At 41.0% G+C, this 13,508-nt stretch overlaps 1 protein-coding gene across 1 annotated transcript in view; it reads left to right on the top strand.

Annotated features, from left to right (window-relative positions):
- Positions 1–8,127: 8,127 nt before the first annotated feature.
- Positions 8,128–13,508, top strand: part of scarb2c (scavenger receptor class B, member 2c) — a 39,734-nt gene continuing 34,353 nt past the window's right edge. Inside the window, exons 1-3 of the mRNA XM_045692629.2 lie at positions 8,128–8,341; positions 10,354–10,511; positions 11,140–11,284. Coding sequence (XP_045548585.1) covers positions 8,219–8,341; positions 10,354–10,511; positions 11,140–11,284 — 426 coding nt within the window. The 5' untranslated portion in view covers positions 8,128–8,218. The remainder of the gene's footprint in view (positions 8,342–10,353; positions 10,512–11,139; positions 11,285–13,508) is intronic.

Here is a 13,508-nt window from a genome sequence, read left to right as displayed (position 1 = left end):
AAGGAACTTGGTAGTTGTTGACCCTCTCTACTGCAGCCCCGTCGACGTGGATGGGGGCCTTCTGCCGCTCTTTTCCTGGACTCCACGATCAGCTCCTTGGTCTTGCTGACGTTGAGGGAGAGGTTGTTGTCCTGACACCACACTGCCAGGTCTCTGACCTCCTTGTAGGCTGTCTCATCGTCGTTGGTGATCAGTCCTACCACTCTCCTATCGCCAGCAAACTTGATGATGGATTTGGAGTCGTGTGTGGCCTCACAGGGGTGGGTAAACAGGTTAAAACTGATCTAAAATATACAAATATTGGAATAATGCCATATTTGGACTACATAAAGTTAAACAATGTTGGAATGATGTTACATAATTTATAAATACAATAATTGATTAATTTGACAATAAACAGTAAAATCCCAGGTCAGAGAGATAATATTCAGTGCTGTCTACTTTCAGTACAGCCTGTTTCTTTGTGATGTTTTCTGTCCTCATGGAAAGCTGTGAAAGTCTGTTTGCAGATGAAGATCGGCATCCCAATGAATGTCCCAAGAGACTAAGGGGCGGTTTCGTGGACACAGATTAAGCCGAATCCTAGACTAAATTGCACTTTTAAACTGGACTAATTGAAATTGCATTACTCAGACACGGTTTAAAATAGACTCTCAGATTTTCCCTAGTCTAGATTTAAAGTCAGATTTCAGGACGAGTTAATTTAGATTTAAGTGAAGGATTAAATTAAACCTGGCCTGAGTCAGGTTTAACTTCAGATTAACAGATATACAATGGGGGAAAAAAGTATTTGATCCCCTGCTGATTTTGTACGTTTGCCCACTGATAAAGAAAGGATCAGTCTATAATTTTAATAGTAGGTTTATTTGAACAGTGAGAGACAGAATAACAACAAAAATATTCTGAAAAACGCATGTCAAAAATGTTATAAATTGATTTACATTTTAATGAGGGAAATAAGTATTTGACCCCCTCTCAATCAGAAAGATTTCTGGCTCCCAGGTGTCTTTTATACAGGTAACGAGCTGAGATTAGGAGCACACTCTTAAAGGGAGTGCTCCTAATCTGCGCTTGTTACCTGTATAAAAGACACCTGTCCACAGAAGCAATCAATCAATCAGATTCCAAACTCTCCACCATGGCCAAGACCAAAGAGCTCTCCAAGGATGTCAGGGACAAGATTGTAGACTTACATAAGGCTGGAATGGGCTACAAGACCATCGCCAAGCAGCTTGGTGAGAAGGTGACAACATTTGGTGCGATTATTCGCAAATGGAAGAAACACAAAAGAACTGTCAATCTCCCTCGGCCTGGGGCTCCATGCAAGATCTCACCTCGTGGAGTTGCAATGATCATGAGAACGGTGAGGAATCAGCCCAGAACTACACGGGAGGATCTTGTCAATGATCTCAAGGCAGCTGGGACCATAGTCACCAAGAAATCAATTGGAAACACACTATGCCGTGAAGGACTGAAATCCTGCAGCGCCTGCAAGGTCCCCCTGCTCAATAATAAATATACAGGCCTGTCTGAAGTCTGCCAATGAACATCTGAATGACTCAGAGGACAACTGGGTGAAAGTGTTGTGGTCAGATGTGACCAAAATGGAGCTCTTTGACATCAACTCAACTCGCCGTGTTTGGAGGAGGAGGAATGCTGCCTATGACCCCAAGAACACCACCTCCACCGTCAAACATGGAGGTGGAAACATTATGCTTTGGGGGTGTTTTTCTGCTAAGGGGACAGGACAACTTCACCGCATCAAAGCGACGATGGACAGGGCCATGTACTGTCAAATCTTGGGTGAGAACCTCCTTCCCTCAGCCAGGGCATTGAAAATGGGTCATGGATGGGTATTCCAGCATGACAATGACCCAAAACACACGGCCAAGGCAACAAAGGAGTGGCTCAAGAAGAAGCACATTAAGGTCCTGGAGTGGCCTAGCCAGTCTCCAGACCTTAATCCCATAGAAAATCTGTGGAGGGAGCTGAAGGTTCGAGTTGCCAAATGTCAGCCTCGAAACCTTAATGACTTGGAGAAGAACTGCAAAGAGGAGTGGGACAAAATCCCTCCTGAGATGTGTGCAAACCTGGTGACCAACTACAAGAAACGTCTGACCTCTGTGATTGCCAACAACGGTTTTGCCACCAAGTACTAAGTCATGTTTTGCAGAGGGGTCAAATACTTATTTCCCTCATTAAAATGCTAATCATTTTATAACATTTTTGACATGCGTTTTTCTGGATTTTTTTTTTGTTCTTCTGTCTCTCACTGTTAAAATTGACCTTGACAATGGAGGAAAATGGATTACCTGAACTATTTCAATGACGATCAAAGACCACCAAGGCCAGGCAGAAGGGCGGTTATAGACAGGAGCAACCCGCTGAATGATTTTGCTTAAATCAATTTCTGTGACCATTTCCATATGTACAAAGAAAATGCAGCTGATATTTGTTTGCTTGAGCCAAGGCTTTCATCTGACTTCTTCGGGGAAGGCCCATCCCTCCTTCCCTACTGATCACCTTGAGGTTTTTGGCATCTGGAACTTTCCATCGTGAAACAGGAGATTTGTGTGGTGTAAGTGAACTGACTGTATGCAGAATAGTCCACAAGGTCTGCAATGCTATATATACATACACACACACAGTACCAGTCAACATTTTGGACATCCCTACTCATTCCAGGGTTTTTCTTTATTTTAACTGGAATGATAGATGAGCAGATGGTGATGTGCAAGTAGAAATACTGGTGTGCAAAAGAGCGGAAAAGTAAATAAAAATAATATGGGGATGAGGTAGGTAGATTGGGTGGGCTATTTACAGATGGGCTATGAAAATAAGGCGATGACAATTAGGCTACAGGAGATGATCATTACAGGTAACATTTGAGGTTCATTTAATTTAATTCATTTTAGCAATGTTGCTTGCAAAATTATTGCAGTTTTTCCCATAGATTGACAGTACATGGTTGCTCTATGTACAGTATCACTGACCCTGGAAAAGTTAGCGACTGAGCTAACCTTTTTAGGTCAATAATATTCCCTTTTTAATTAAAAAAAAATGGTTGGCTTTAAAATTGTGAGAGAAAGTGAACTAGTTAGTAACTAGTTAGTAACTAGCTAATTAGTTATACCTTAGGCCTTCCCTGTAGCTCAGTTGGTAGAGCATGGTGTTTGCAACGCCAGGGTTGTGGGTTCAATTCCCACGGGGGGCCAGTACGAAAAAATAAAAATGTATGAAATGTATGCATTCACTACTGTAAGTCGCTCTGGATAAGAGCGTCTGCTAAATGACTAAAATGTAAAAAAAAAAAAAAAATGTAAATGTAGGTAGCTTACAACGTTAGCTGACTTTTCTCAAAACAAACCTCATTGTGGCTAGCTACTTCTTGTCCCTTATGTTAGCCTTTACAGCCAAATATCACTTCAGAAACATCAACATTTAAAATATTGGTATAGTCAGCATTGTAGACCATTTTTCCCCTCTTGCTGCAGCTTTAGCTCATTTAGAAACAACAAAGAAATGTGAACATTCTAAAATGGTTTGAAAACCAGTGGTAGTTTTGTTTAGTCCTCTGTTGCTCCTATGGTACAAATCTGCTGAGCAAATTTGGAGCTCCGCCGAAGCGTCACTGACTTACACCAGGTTCCGACCTTCTATGATATGCCGCAACCTACTGTGCTGGAGTGTGCAATCAATCATGGCCTGCCTAATTCTGTACTACTGACAGTTAACCCAGTGTTCCCCGGTAGGCTGGCAGTTAACCCACTGTTCCCTGGTAGGCCGTCATAGTAAATAAGAATGTTTTCTTAACTGACTTGCCGAGTTAAATAAAGGTTAAATACATAAAATGAGTACAGGAGTAGCCATGGAAGCTCCATCAGTCTGCAAAGTAGTTTCCCAATCAGTCTTCCAGCCTCTACATATGATACATCATGACTGATCCTATATCTCTGAGCCTCTCTAGCCTCTCTGTACCAGGCATCTACCTAAATGCTGCACTACCCACAACTACAAAACCTAACCTTCACAATGCACCAACATTCACCATAATGTTCCCCTTCACACTTGGCACATCTTTTCTTTCATTTACATTGAACAGCTACATGTCCTATTCTTTGGAATTTAAAACACCACAATGGGGATGGGACAAATTCTCTGACATAGAAACTAAGGAATCCTATCTGTACTTTTCCAGACAAAACCTTCTCAAACTTCAGCAGCACTGATATGGCATTATTCCACTATTTGGATCCGCTTGGATCCGTTTCAATGGGGGGACTTTTATTTTGAAGGTGAACCGCAAATTCCACTGTTGTGGCTAATCCTTATTGTGGCTAACTTCACACAAGTATTCTTTAAAATGAGTACTCAAAACAAAAAGTGACTGGCAGTGGTTAGCAAGTGCACCATCGTGTAGGAAGAAGATTCCTAGATGTGAGAAGTGTGCAGGATGGCATGAGACAAAGGAATGTGTAGAATCGGTGGGAAAAGTTGTGTTGAAGGCAGTGCAGAGAGTAGTAGAGAAAGATGCGTCCAGGGTGAAGCATCCTAAGAGGCTCCCTGTAACTAGGCTGAGGCCAATAGAGAGTGATAATGTGCTTCAGTAAGGTTAGTTTCTCAGCGTTCATAGCCATGGTTATCAATTGTACCGCAGAAATGGAATGTAAATCACAGAAAATAAATGTTGTGGTGGCAGCTGCAGAGAAGTACTTGGGTGTACAAGATTTTATTGCAGAAGAGTCACAAGGTGTGTGTTGAACAATAGTGTCCCAGGATCAGATAGGGCCAAGTAGTGGAGTAGTGGTGGGGTTTTAATGGGTCTAGGGTTAGTTGGTATAGTGCTGAGGTTTTAATGGGTCTAGGGTTAGTTGGTATAGTGCTGAGGTTTTAATGGGTCTAGGGTTAGTTGGTATAGTGCTGAGGTTTTAATGGGTGTAGGGTTAGTTGATATAGTGGTGATGTTTTAATGGGTGTAGGGTTAGTTAGTTGGTATAGTGGTGAAGTTTTAATGGGTGTAGGGTTAGTTGGTATAGTGCTGAGGTTTTAATGGGTCTAGGGTTAGTTGGTATAGTGCTGAGGTTTTAATGGGTGTAGGGTTAGTTGGTATAGTGCTGAGGTTTTAATGGGTGTAGGGTTAGTTGATATAGTGGTGATGTTTTAATGGGTGTAGGGTTAGTTAGTTGGTATAGTGGTGAGGTTTTAATGGGTGTAGGGTTAGTTGGTATAGTGCTGAGGTTTTAATGGGTCTAGGGTTAGTTGGTATAGTGCTGAGGTTTTAATGGGTGTAGGGTTAGTTGGTATAGTGCTGAGGTTTTAATGGGTGTAGGGTTAGTTGGTATAGTGGAGGGGTTTTAATGGGTGTAGGGTTAGTTGGTATAGTGGTGGGGTTTTAATGGGTGTAGGGTTAGTTGGTATAGTGGTGAGGTTTTAATGGGTGTAGGGTTAGTTAGTTGGTATAGTGCTGAGGTTTTAATGGGTGTAGGGTTAGTTGGTATAGTGGTGAGGTTTTAATGGGTGTAGGGTTAGTTGGTATAGCGGTGATGTTTTAATGGGTGCAGGGTTAGTTGGTATAGTGGTGGGGTTTTAATGGGTGTAGGGTTAGTTGGTATAGTGCTGAGGTTTTAATGGGTGTAGGGTTAGTTAGTTGGTATAGTGCTGAGGTTTTAATGGGTGTAGGGTTAGTTGGTATAGTGCTGAGGTTTTAATGGGTGTAGGGTTAGTTGGTATAGTGGTGATGTTTTAATGGGTGCAGGGTTAGTTGGTATAGTGGTGAGGTTTTAATGGGTGTAGGGTTAGTTGGTATAGTGCTGAGGTTTTAATGGGTGTAGGGTTAGTTGGTATAGTGGTGGGGTTTTAATGGGTGTAGGGTTAGTTGGTATAGTGCTGAGGTTTTAATGGGTGTAGGATTAGTTGGTATAGTGCTGAGGTTTTAATGGGTGTAGGGTTAGTTGGTATAGTGGTGGGGTTTTAATGGGTGTAGGGTTAGTTGGTATAGTGGTGAGTTTTAATGGGTGTAGGATTAGTTGCTATAGTGCTGAGGTTTTAATGGGTGTAGGGTTAGTATCTATAGTGGTGAGTTTTAATGGGTGTAGAGTTAGTATCTATAGTGGTGAGTTTTAATGGGTGTAGGGTTAGTATCTATAGTGGTGAGTTTTAATGGGTGTAGGGTTAGTATCTATAGTGGTGAGTTTTAATGGGTGTAGAGTTAGTATCTATAGTGGTGAGTTTTAATGGGTGTAGGGTTAGTTGGTATAGTGCTGAGGTTTTAATGGGTGTAGAGTTAGTATCTATAGTGGTGAGTTTTAATGGGTGTAGGGTTAGTATCTATAGTGGTGAGTTTTAATGGGTGTAGAGTTAGTATCTATAGTGGTGAATTTTAATGGGTGTAGGGTTAGTATCTATAGTGGTGAGTTTTAATGGGTGTAGGGTTAGTATCTATAGTGGTGAGTTTTAATGGGTGTAGGGTTAGTATCTATAGTGGTGAGTTTTAATGGGTGTAGGGTTAGTATCTATAGTGGTGAGTTTTAATGGGTGTAGAGTTAGTATCTATAGTGGTGAGTTTTAATGGGTGTAGGGTTAGTTGGTAGAGAAATGATTCTTCCCTTTTCCCCGTCCTCTGTCCCTTTCCTTTTTGTGTCAGTGTAATTTAGATTTTTAGATTTATTAGGATCCCCATGGCGACAGCTAGTCTTTCCTGGGGTTCGACACATAAGAAAAAAGACAATAGAGACAAAAGAAAATGTGGCAAAGAATTTACATATATTTAAAAACAATGTGTGTGTGTGTGTGTGTGTGTGTGTGTGTGTGTGTGTGTGTGTGTGTGTGTGTGTGTGTGTGTGTGTGTGTGTGTGTGTGGTGTGTGTGTGTGTGTGTGTGTGTGCATATATCAGTTACACATAAATATCAGTACATACACACAACAAGTAGGTCACATGGGGGAGAGGCGTTGTGCCGTGAGCTGTTCTTTATTTGTTTTTTGATAGCAGGTTTGCTGTTCACTTGCGCAATATAAGATGGAAGGGAGTTCCATGCACTCATGACTCTGTGTAATACTGTACATTTCCTGAATTTGTTCTTGACCTGGGGACTGTGAAAAGAGTTGACTATGCAAAAAATGTGGAATTTCCAACACATTAATGTTTAAAAAAAGAAATAACAAGAAGTGACACAATCGGTCTTTCCTCAACTCTTAGCCAATAGAGACTGGCACGAGTAGTATTAATGTTAGCCCTCTGATTACAATGAAGAGCAAGATGTGTCACTCTCTTCTGGGCCAGCTGCAGCTTAACTAATGCTTTCTTTGCAGCACTTCACCACATGACTGGACAATAATCAAGATAAGATAAAACTAGAGCCTGCAGGACTTGCTTTGTGGAGTGTGGTGTCAAAAAAGCAGAACATCTCTTTATTACAGACAGACCTCTCCCCATCTTTACAACCACTCAATCTACAGTATACAGCAACACCTCCCCCATAAACATTCCTGTCTCTTCTATAGATGTTATATCCTTGTATTGCTACTGCTTTAGCAAAGTAATTATTTAGGTGAGACTCAGAAATGGCTAGTATATGAATGTTATCTGATGTTAGCAAGTTATTGATTTCATGAACCTTATTTCCAAGGCTAAATATATTAATATGGGCTATTTTCAGCCCTTTCCTGGGGAGATTATTAGAGATAGACATAATATGGAAAAGAGCAAACAAAGCAAGAGAAAAAGAAAAAAATGCGTTCAGCAGTCCATTAATCAGTTGGTGTGTGTGTGTGTGTGTGTGTGTGTGTGTGTGTGTGTGTGTGTGTGTGTGTGTGTGTGTGTGTGTGTGTGTGTGTGTGTGTGTGTGTGTGTGTGTGTGATGCGGGGGTTAAAGCTATGAACCCATAGGCAGTGGTTCCAAACCTTTTTCAGTTACTGTACCACTAACTGAAGTTTTCTCTGCCTGGAGTACATGTGCATTTTACCAGTAGGCTTATGGATTAATGTCTTCTCAAGTACCCCTGTTGATATGCCCGGCACCCCCCAGTGGTCTGTGTACCCCTGGTTGGGAACTACTGGTGGAATGAATTCACACTCCAGAACGGTAGGTGGTGGTGTCTCCACCTTTCAGTTGGTTGCAATCCACCAATACACAGTTAAAGAAGAAGAAGTGGTTAGCAAGCGAAAGATATCTGGCTAGCGTTGGACATACATATCGTTACACTTGAAACTGATCAATCATGTCAGTGAAATCGTGTTGTATTTACAGTACGGGAGTGATTTCTATTCTAACTTTGATAGCAGGCATAGTTCTGGTGCTTTCGCAGGTGTTTCAAAATATCCTCAACGCGAAGATAAAAAAGGTAACGTTAATGCTAGCCAGCGGCTAGCTAGTTAGCAGGCCAACTTGATTGTCCAACCAACTAGCCAAATAGAGGCTAATTGTATATTATATTTTAACGTCCAGTAATCTAATCTAACTAGAGATCGCGTTAGAGTTCAGCTAACAGTAAGGTAGTTTGGCAGTTTAAACTTGCTTGCTAGCTAACTCGTTGTAGCCTACTAACGTTAAAATACTTTGTGTACAGTAAGCTTAGCCCGATTTATTTTTTATTTTTTTTAATCACTGTGAACTTGACAAGCTATTTTTGTCTGAATTGAATGCATTGACATACATAGCCAATCAAAATATCAATGTTGTTTCACTATACAGTACCAGTCAAAAGTTTGGACACACCTACTCATTCCAGGGTTTTTCCGTAATTAAAAAAAAAACTATTTTCTACATTGTAGAATAATAGTGAAGACATCAAAACTATGAAATAACACATATGGAATCATGTAGTAACCAACAAAGTGTTAAACAAATCACAATATATTTTATATCTGAGATTCTTCACAGCAGCCACCCTTTGTCTTGATGACAGCTTTGCACACCCATGGCATTCTCTCAACCAGCTTCATGAGGTAGTCACCTGGAATACATTTCAATTAACAGGTGTGCCATGTTAATTTGTGTAATTTCTTTACTCCTTAATGCGTTTGAGCCAATCAGTTGTGTTGTGACAAGGTAGGGGTGGTATACAGAAGAAAGCTCTATTTAGTAAAATACCATATTATGTCAAGAACAGCTCAAATAAGCAAAGAGAAACGACAGTCCATCATAACTTTTAAGACATGAAGGTCAGGCAATCCGGAAAATTTCAAGAACTTTGAAAGTTTCTTCAAGTGCAGTCGCAAAAACCATCTAGCACTATGATGAAACTGTCTCATGAGGATTGCTACAGAAATGGAAGACCCAGAGTTACCTCTGCTGCAGAGGATAAGTTCATTAAAGTTACCAGCCTCAGAAATTGCAGCCCAAATAAATGCTTTAGAGTTCAAGTAACAGACACATCTCAACATTAACTGTTCAGAGGAGACTGTGTGAATCAGGCCTGCATGGTTGAATTGCTGCAAAGAAACCACTACTAAAAGGACACCAATAAGAAGAGACTTGCTTGGGACAAGAAACACAAGCAACGGACATTAGACTGGTGGAAATTTGTCCTTTGCTCTGGAGTCCAAATTGAAGATTTTTGGTTCCAACTGTCGTGTCTTTGTGAGACGCAGAGTAGGTGACTGGATGATGTGGTTCCTGCCGTGAAGCATGGAGGAGGAGGTGTGATGGTGACACTGTCTGATTTGCTTAGAATTCAATTCACACAGCATTCTGCAGTGAAACGCCATCCTATCTGATTTGCAGTTAGTGGGACTATCATTTGATTTTCAACAGGACAATGACCCAACACACCTTCAGGCTGTGTAAGGGCTATTTGACCAAGAAGGAGAGTGATGGAGTGCTGCATCAGATGACCTGGCCTCCACAATCCCCCGACCTCAACCCGAATTGAGATGGTTTGTGATGAATTGGACCACAGAGTGAAGGAAAAGCAGCCAACAAGTGCTCAGCATATGTGGCAACTCCTTTAAGACTGTTGTCAAAGTGTTTCAGGTGATGCTGGTTGAGAAAATACCAAAGAATGTGCAAAGCTGTCATCAAGGCAAAGGGTGGCAAAAAAAAATAAATGTTTTGGTTACTACATGATTCCATATGTGTTATTTCATAATCTTCACTATTATTCTGCAATGTAGAAAATAGTAAAAATAAAGAAAAACCCTTGAATGAGTAGGTGTCCAAGCTTTTGACTGGTACTGTATGCTATGTTGTAGTTAGGCGGACAAACAAATGTTTTAACTTCGCTACTACTACTGTTCACGTCAGCTACCTGGTTCAGTCATCTGTCATGGGATTCAAGCTTTCATATTGGCTTTTGTGGTCACAAGTACTTGATCTAGCTATGTGTTTACTAACCCGTGCACGTTGAACCCTTAGGAGATTGTGCTCAGCAATGGCACACATGCATTTGATGTGTGGGAAAACCCACCTCCTCCAGTCTACATGCAGTTCTACTTCTTTAACGTGACCAACCCGGCAGAGGTACTGAAGGGAGAGCGGCCTGCCGTTCTAGAGGTCGGACCTTACACATACAGGTGAGATGTGGAGCAATTCATTGACAATGAGTAAAACTGTCACAGGCTATTAGATGAGATGCAGTCGGAGGAAAAGATGACCACATCCTAAGTCATAAAAAAAAAATATATATATATATCTGTTCTGACAGTTGTCATGTGATAGTTGTTGTCAATAAATAGGAAGGAACTCAGCTGATATTGCCGTAACTCGTGACATCATGTCATGTGCTAACTTAACAGGATCAGGGGGTTTTGTGCTAAATATGTTACTCTGTGAATGAACCCAGCTTAGGATAGGAGGCTTGTTGACCTCTCTCTTGGCAGCATGAACCCTAGCCCCGATAAAACGGTTGTCACTGAGGCCATTAAGTCAGCACTGGGCCTTGGTCTCTATGGCTGCGTTTACACAGGCAGCCCAATTCTGATCTATTACCCTGTTATTTGTCTTTTTGACCAGTCAGATTAGATCTTTTGCCAACAACTGACATGATAACACAAACAGATCTAGGACCAGGCTAATGTTTCCTTACACTTTTATCATAACATCTTATCTGGCTTGCCCTCAACAGACATATCTTTGTCTTCAGCACATTCTTCATTGCTCTTGCCATCACTCACTGTGTTTTTGTAATGTTTCCTTGCTCAGGGAGTTTCGTCCAATGGAGCGAGTGACTTTCCTGGAGAATGGAACCAAAGTGTCAGCTGTCAACACTAAGACCTATGTGTTTCAGTCTGACATGTCCAAAGGTCCAGAGAGTGACCTGATCAGAACAGTCAACGTCCCAGCTATGGTAGGGTACAACACAAACACACTCCCCTAATCAGAAAAGTCAAGGCCCTAGCTGTGGTAAGCTTAGCTACAATAAATCAAACTGCCTCTTTTGTGTATGAAACTTAGAGTGTTCTGATTGAAGAGAGTTGTAGCAGAGGCACCACTACAAGATTTACATAGTACAGTATATACATCGACGTTTCAATTTACATTAGCAACGGAATGTCATGCGCTGAGAGAGGGTTCGTGGACTTAGCTCAAATTTACCGTAAAGATTCCAGTGTGGCCAGTAAAGTGCTCTGCAACGTCGACGCAAACGGATCCGCAACAGATCGGACGGCGCTTCGTTTGCGTAGCTCTCTACGTAGTTCTACATACTTTTGTGCGTCTTAATTTGTTTGGAACATGATACAAAGGGAGCTCCATTTGCGTAGACTGTGAAATCACTATGGAGAGCCCTTAAACATGCTTTTAACCTCTCTTGGGTATGTGGGACGTGACCGTCCCACCTGCGGGACACACTATTCAACAGCCAGTGAAATAGCAGGGCGCCAAATTCAAAACATAAAAAATCTCATAATTCAAATTCCTCAAACATACAACTATTATATGCCATTTAAAAGATAAGATTCTCATTAATCCAACCACCTTGTCCGATTTCAAAAAGGCTTTAGGGCGAAAGCATAGCATTAGATTATGTTAGCACATCACCTTGACAAGAAAAACCACACAGCCATTTTCCAAGCAAGGAGAGGCGTCACAAAAAACAGAAATACAGCTACAATGAATCACTAACCTTTGATCTTCATCAGATGGCACTCATAGGACTTCATGTTACATAATACATGTATGTTTTGCTCGATAAAGTTCATTTTTATATCCAAAAACATTTTACATTGCCGTGTAATGTTCAGAAATGTTTTGCCTCCCAAAACTTCCGGTGAATGAGCAGATCAATTTACAGAAATACTCATCATAAACGTTGATAAAATATTAAACTGTTATTCAAAGAATTCTAGATACACCTCTCCTGAATGCAACCGCTGTATCAGATTTCAAAAAAACTTTACAGCGAAAGCACACTTTGCAATAATCTTGAGTACAGCGTTCAGACACGAAACCAAACCCGCCATTTTGTGGAATCACTAAAACTCAGAAATAATATTATAAATATTCACTTACCTTTGATGATCTTCATCAGAATGCACTACCAGGAATCCCAGGTCCACAATAAATGTTTGTTTTGTTCGATAAAGTCCATCATTTATGTCCAAATACCTCCTTTTTGTTCGCGCGTTTAGTCCACTACTCCAAATGCAGGAAGCGCGCAAAAATGTCACGACGAAAAGTCAAAAAAAGTTATATTTACGTTCGTAGAAATATGTCAAACGATGTATAGCATCAATCTTTAGGATGTTTTTAACATAAATCTTAACCTGTTAGGGCTAGGGGGCAGCATTGACACGGCTGGATAAAAAACATACCCGATTTAATCTGGTTACCACTCCTACTCAGTAACTAGAATATGCATATACTTATTACATATGGATAGAAAACACCCTAAATTTTCTAAAACTGTTTGAATGGTGTCTGTGAGTATAACAGAACTCAAATGGCAGGTCAAAACCTGAGAGATTCCTTTACAGGAAGTGGCCTGTCTGACCATTTCTGGAACTTCTTTGCCATCTCTATCATTTACTAAGGATCTCTGCTCTAACGTGACACTTCCCACGTCGTCCATAGGCTCTCATAGCCCGGGAAAAAAGAGAATGTCGTCATTCCAGCCCCAGGCTGAAACACATTATCGCCTTTCTCAAGTGGCCCATCAAGAGACACTAGCTTATGCGCGTGACCCCGACCGCCCCCGCCTTTGGGATTTTTTCCTCTGTTTGCCGAAAAGGAGATTCCCTGTCGGAATTTTATCGCTTTTCTACGAGAAAAATGACGTAAAAATTGATTTTAAACAGCGGTTGACATGCTTCGACGTACGGCAATGGAATACTTTGAATTTTATTGTCAGGAATTGCGCCAAGCGCGCGACACTTCTTTACTATTTCGGATAGTGTCTGGAACGCACGAACAAAACGCCGCTATTCGGATATAACGATGGATTATTTTGGACCAAACCAGCATTTGTTATTGAAGTAGACGTCCTGGGTGTGCATTCTGACGAAGACAACAAAAGGTAATGACATTTTTATAATAGTAAATATGATTATGGTGAGTGCTAAACTTGCCGGGTG

The sequence above is a fragment of the Salmo salar genome, chromosome 13 (genome assembly GCF_965601325.2).
Source record: "Salmo salar chromosome 13, fSalSal1, whole genome shotgun sequence".
In the NCBI taxonomy this organism is placed as follows: domain Eukaryota; kingdom Metazoa; phylum Chordata; class Actinopteri; order Salmoniformes; family Salmonidae; genus Salmo; species Salmo salar.
This window is presented reverse-complemented; position numbering and strand designations above follow the sequence as displayed.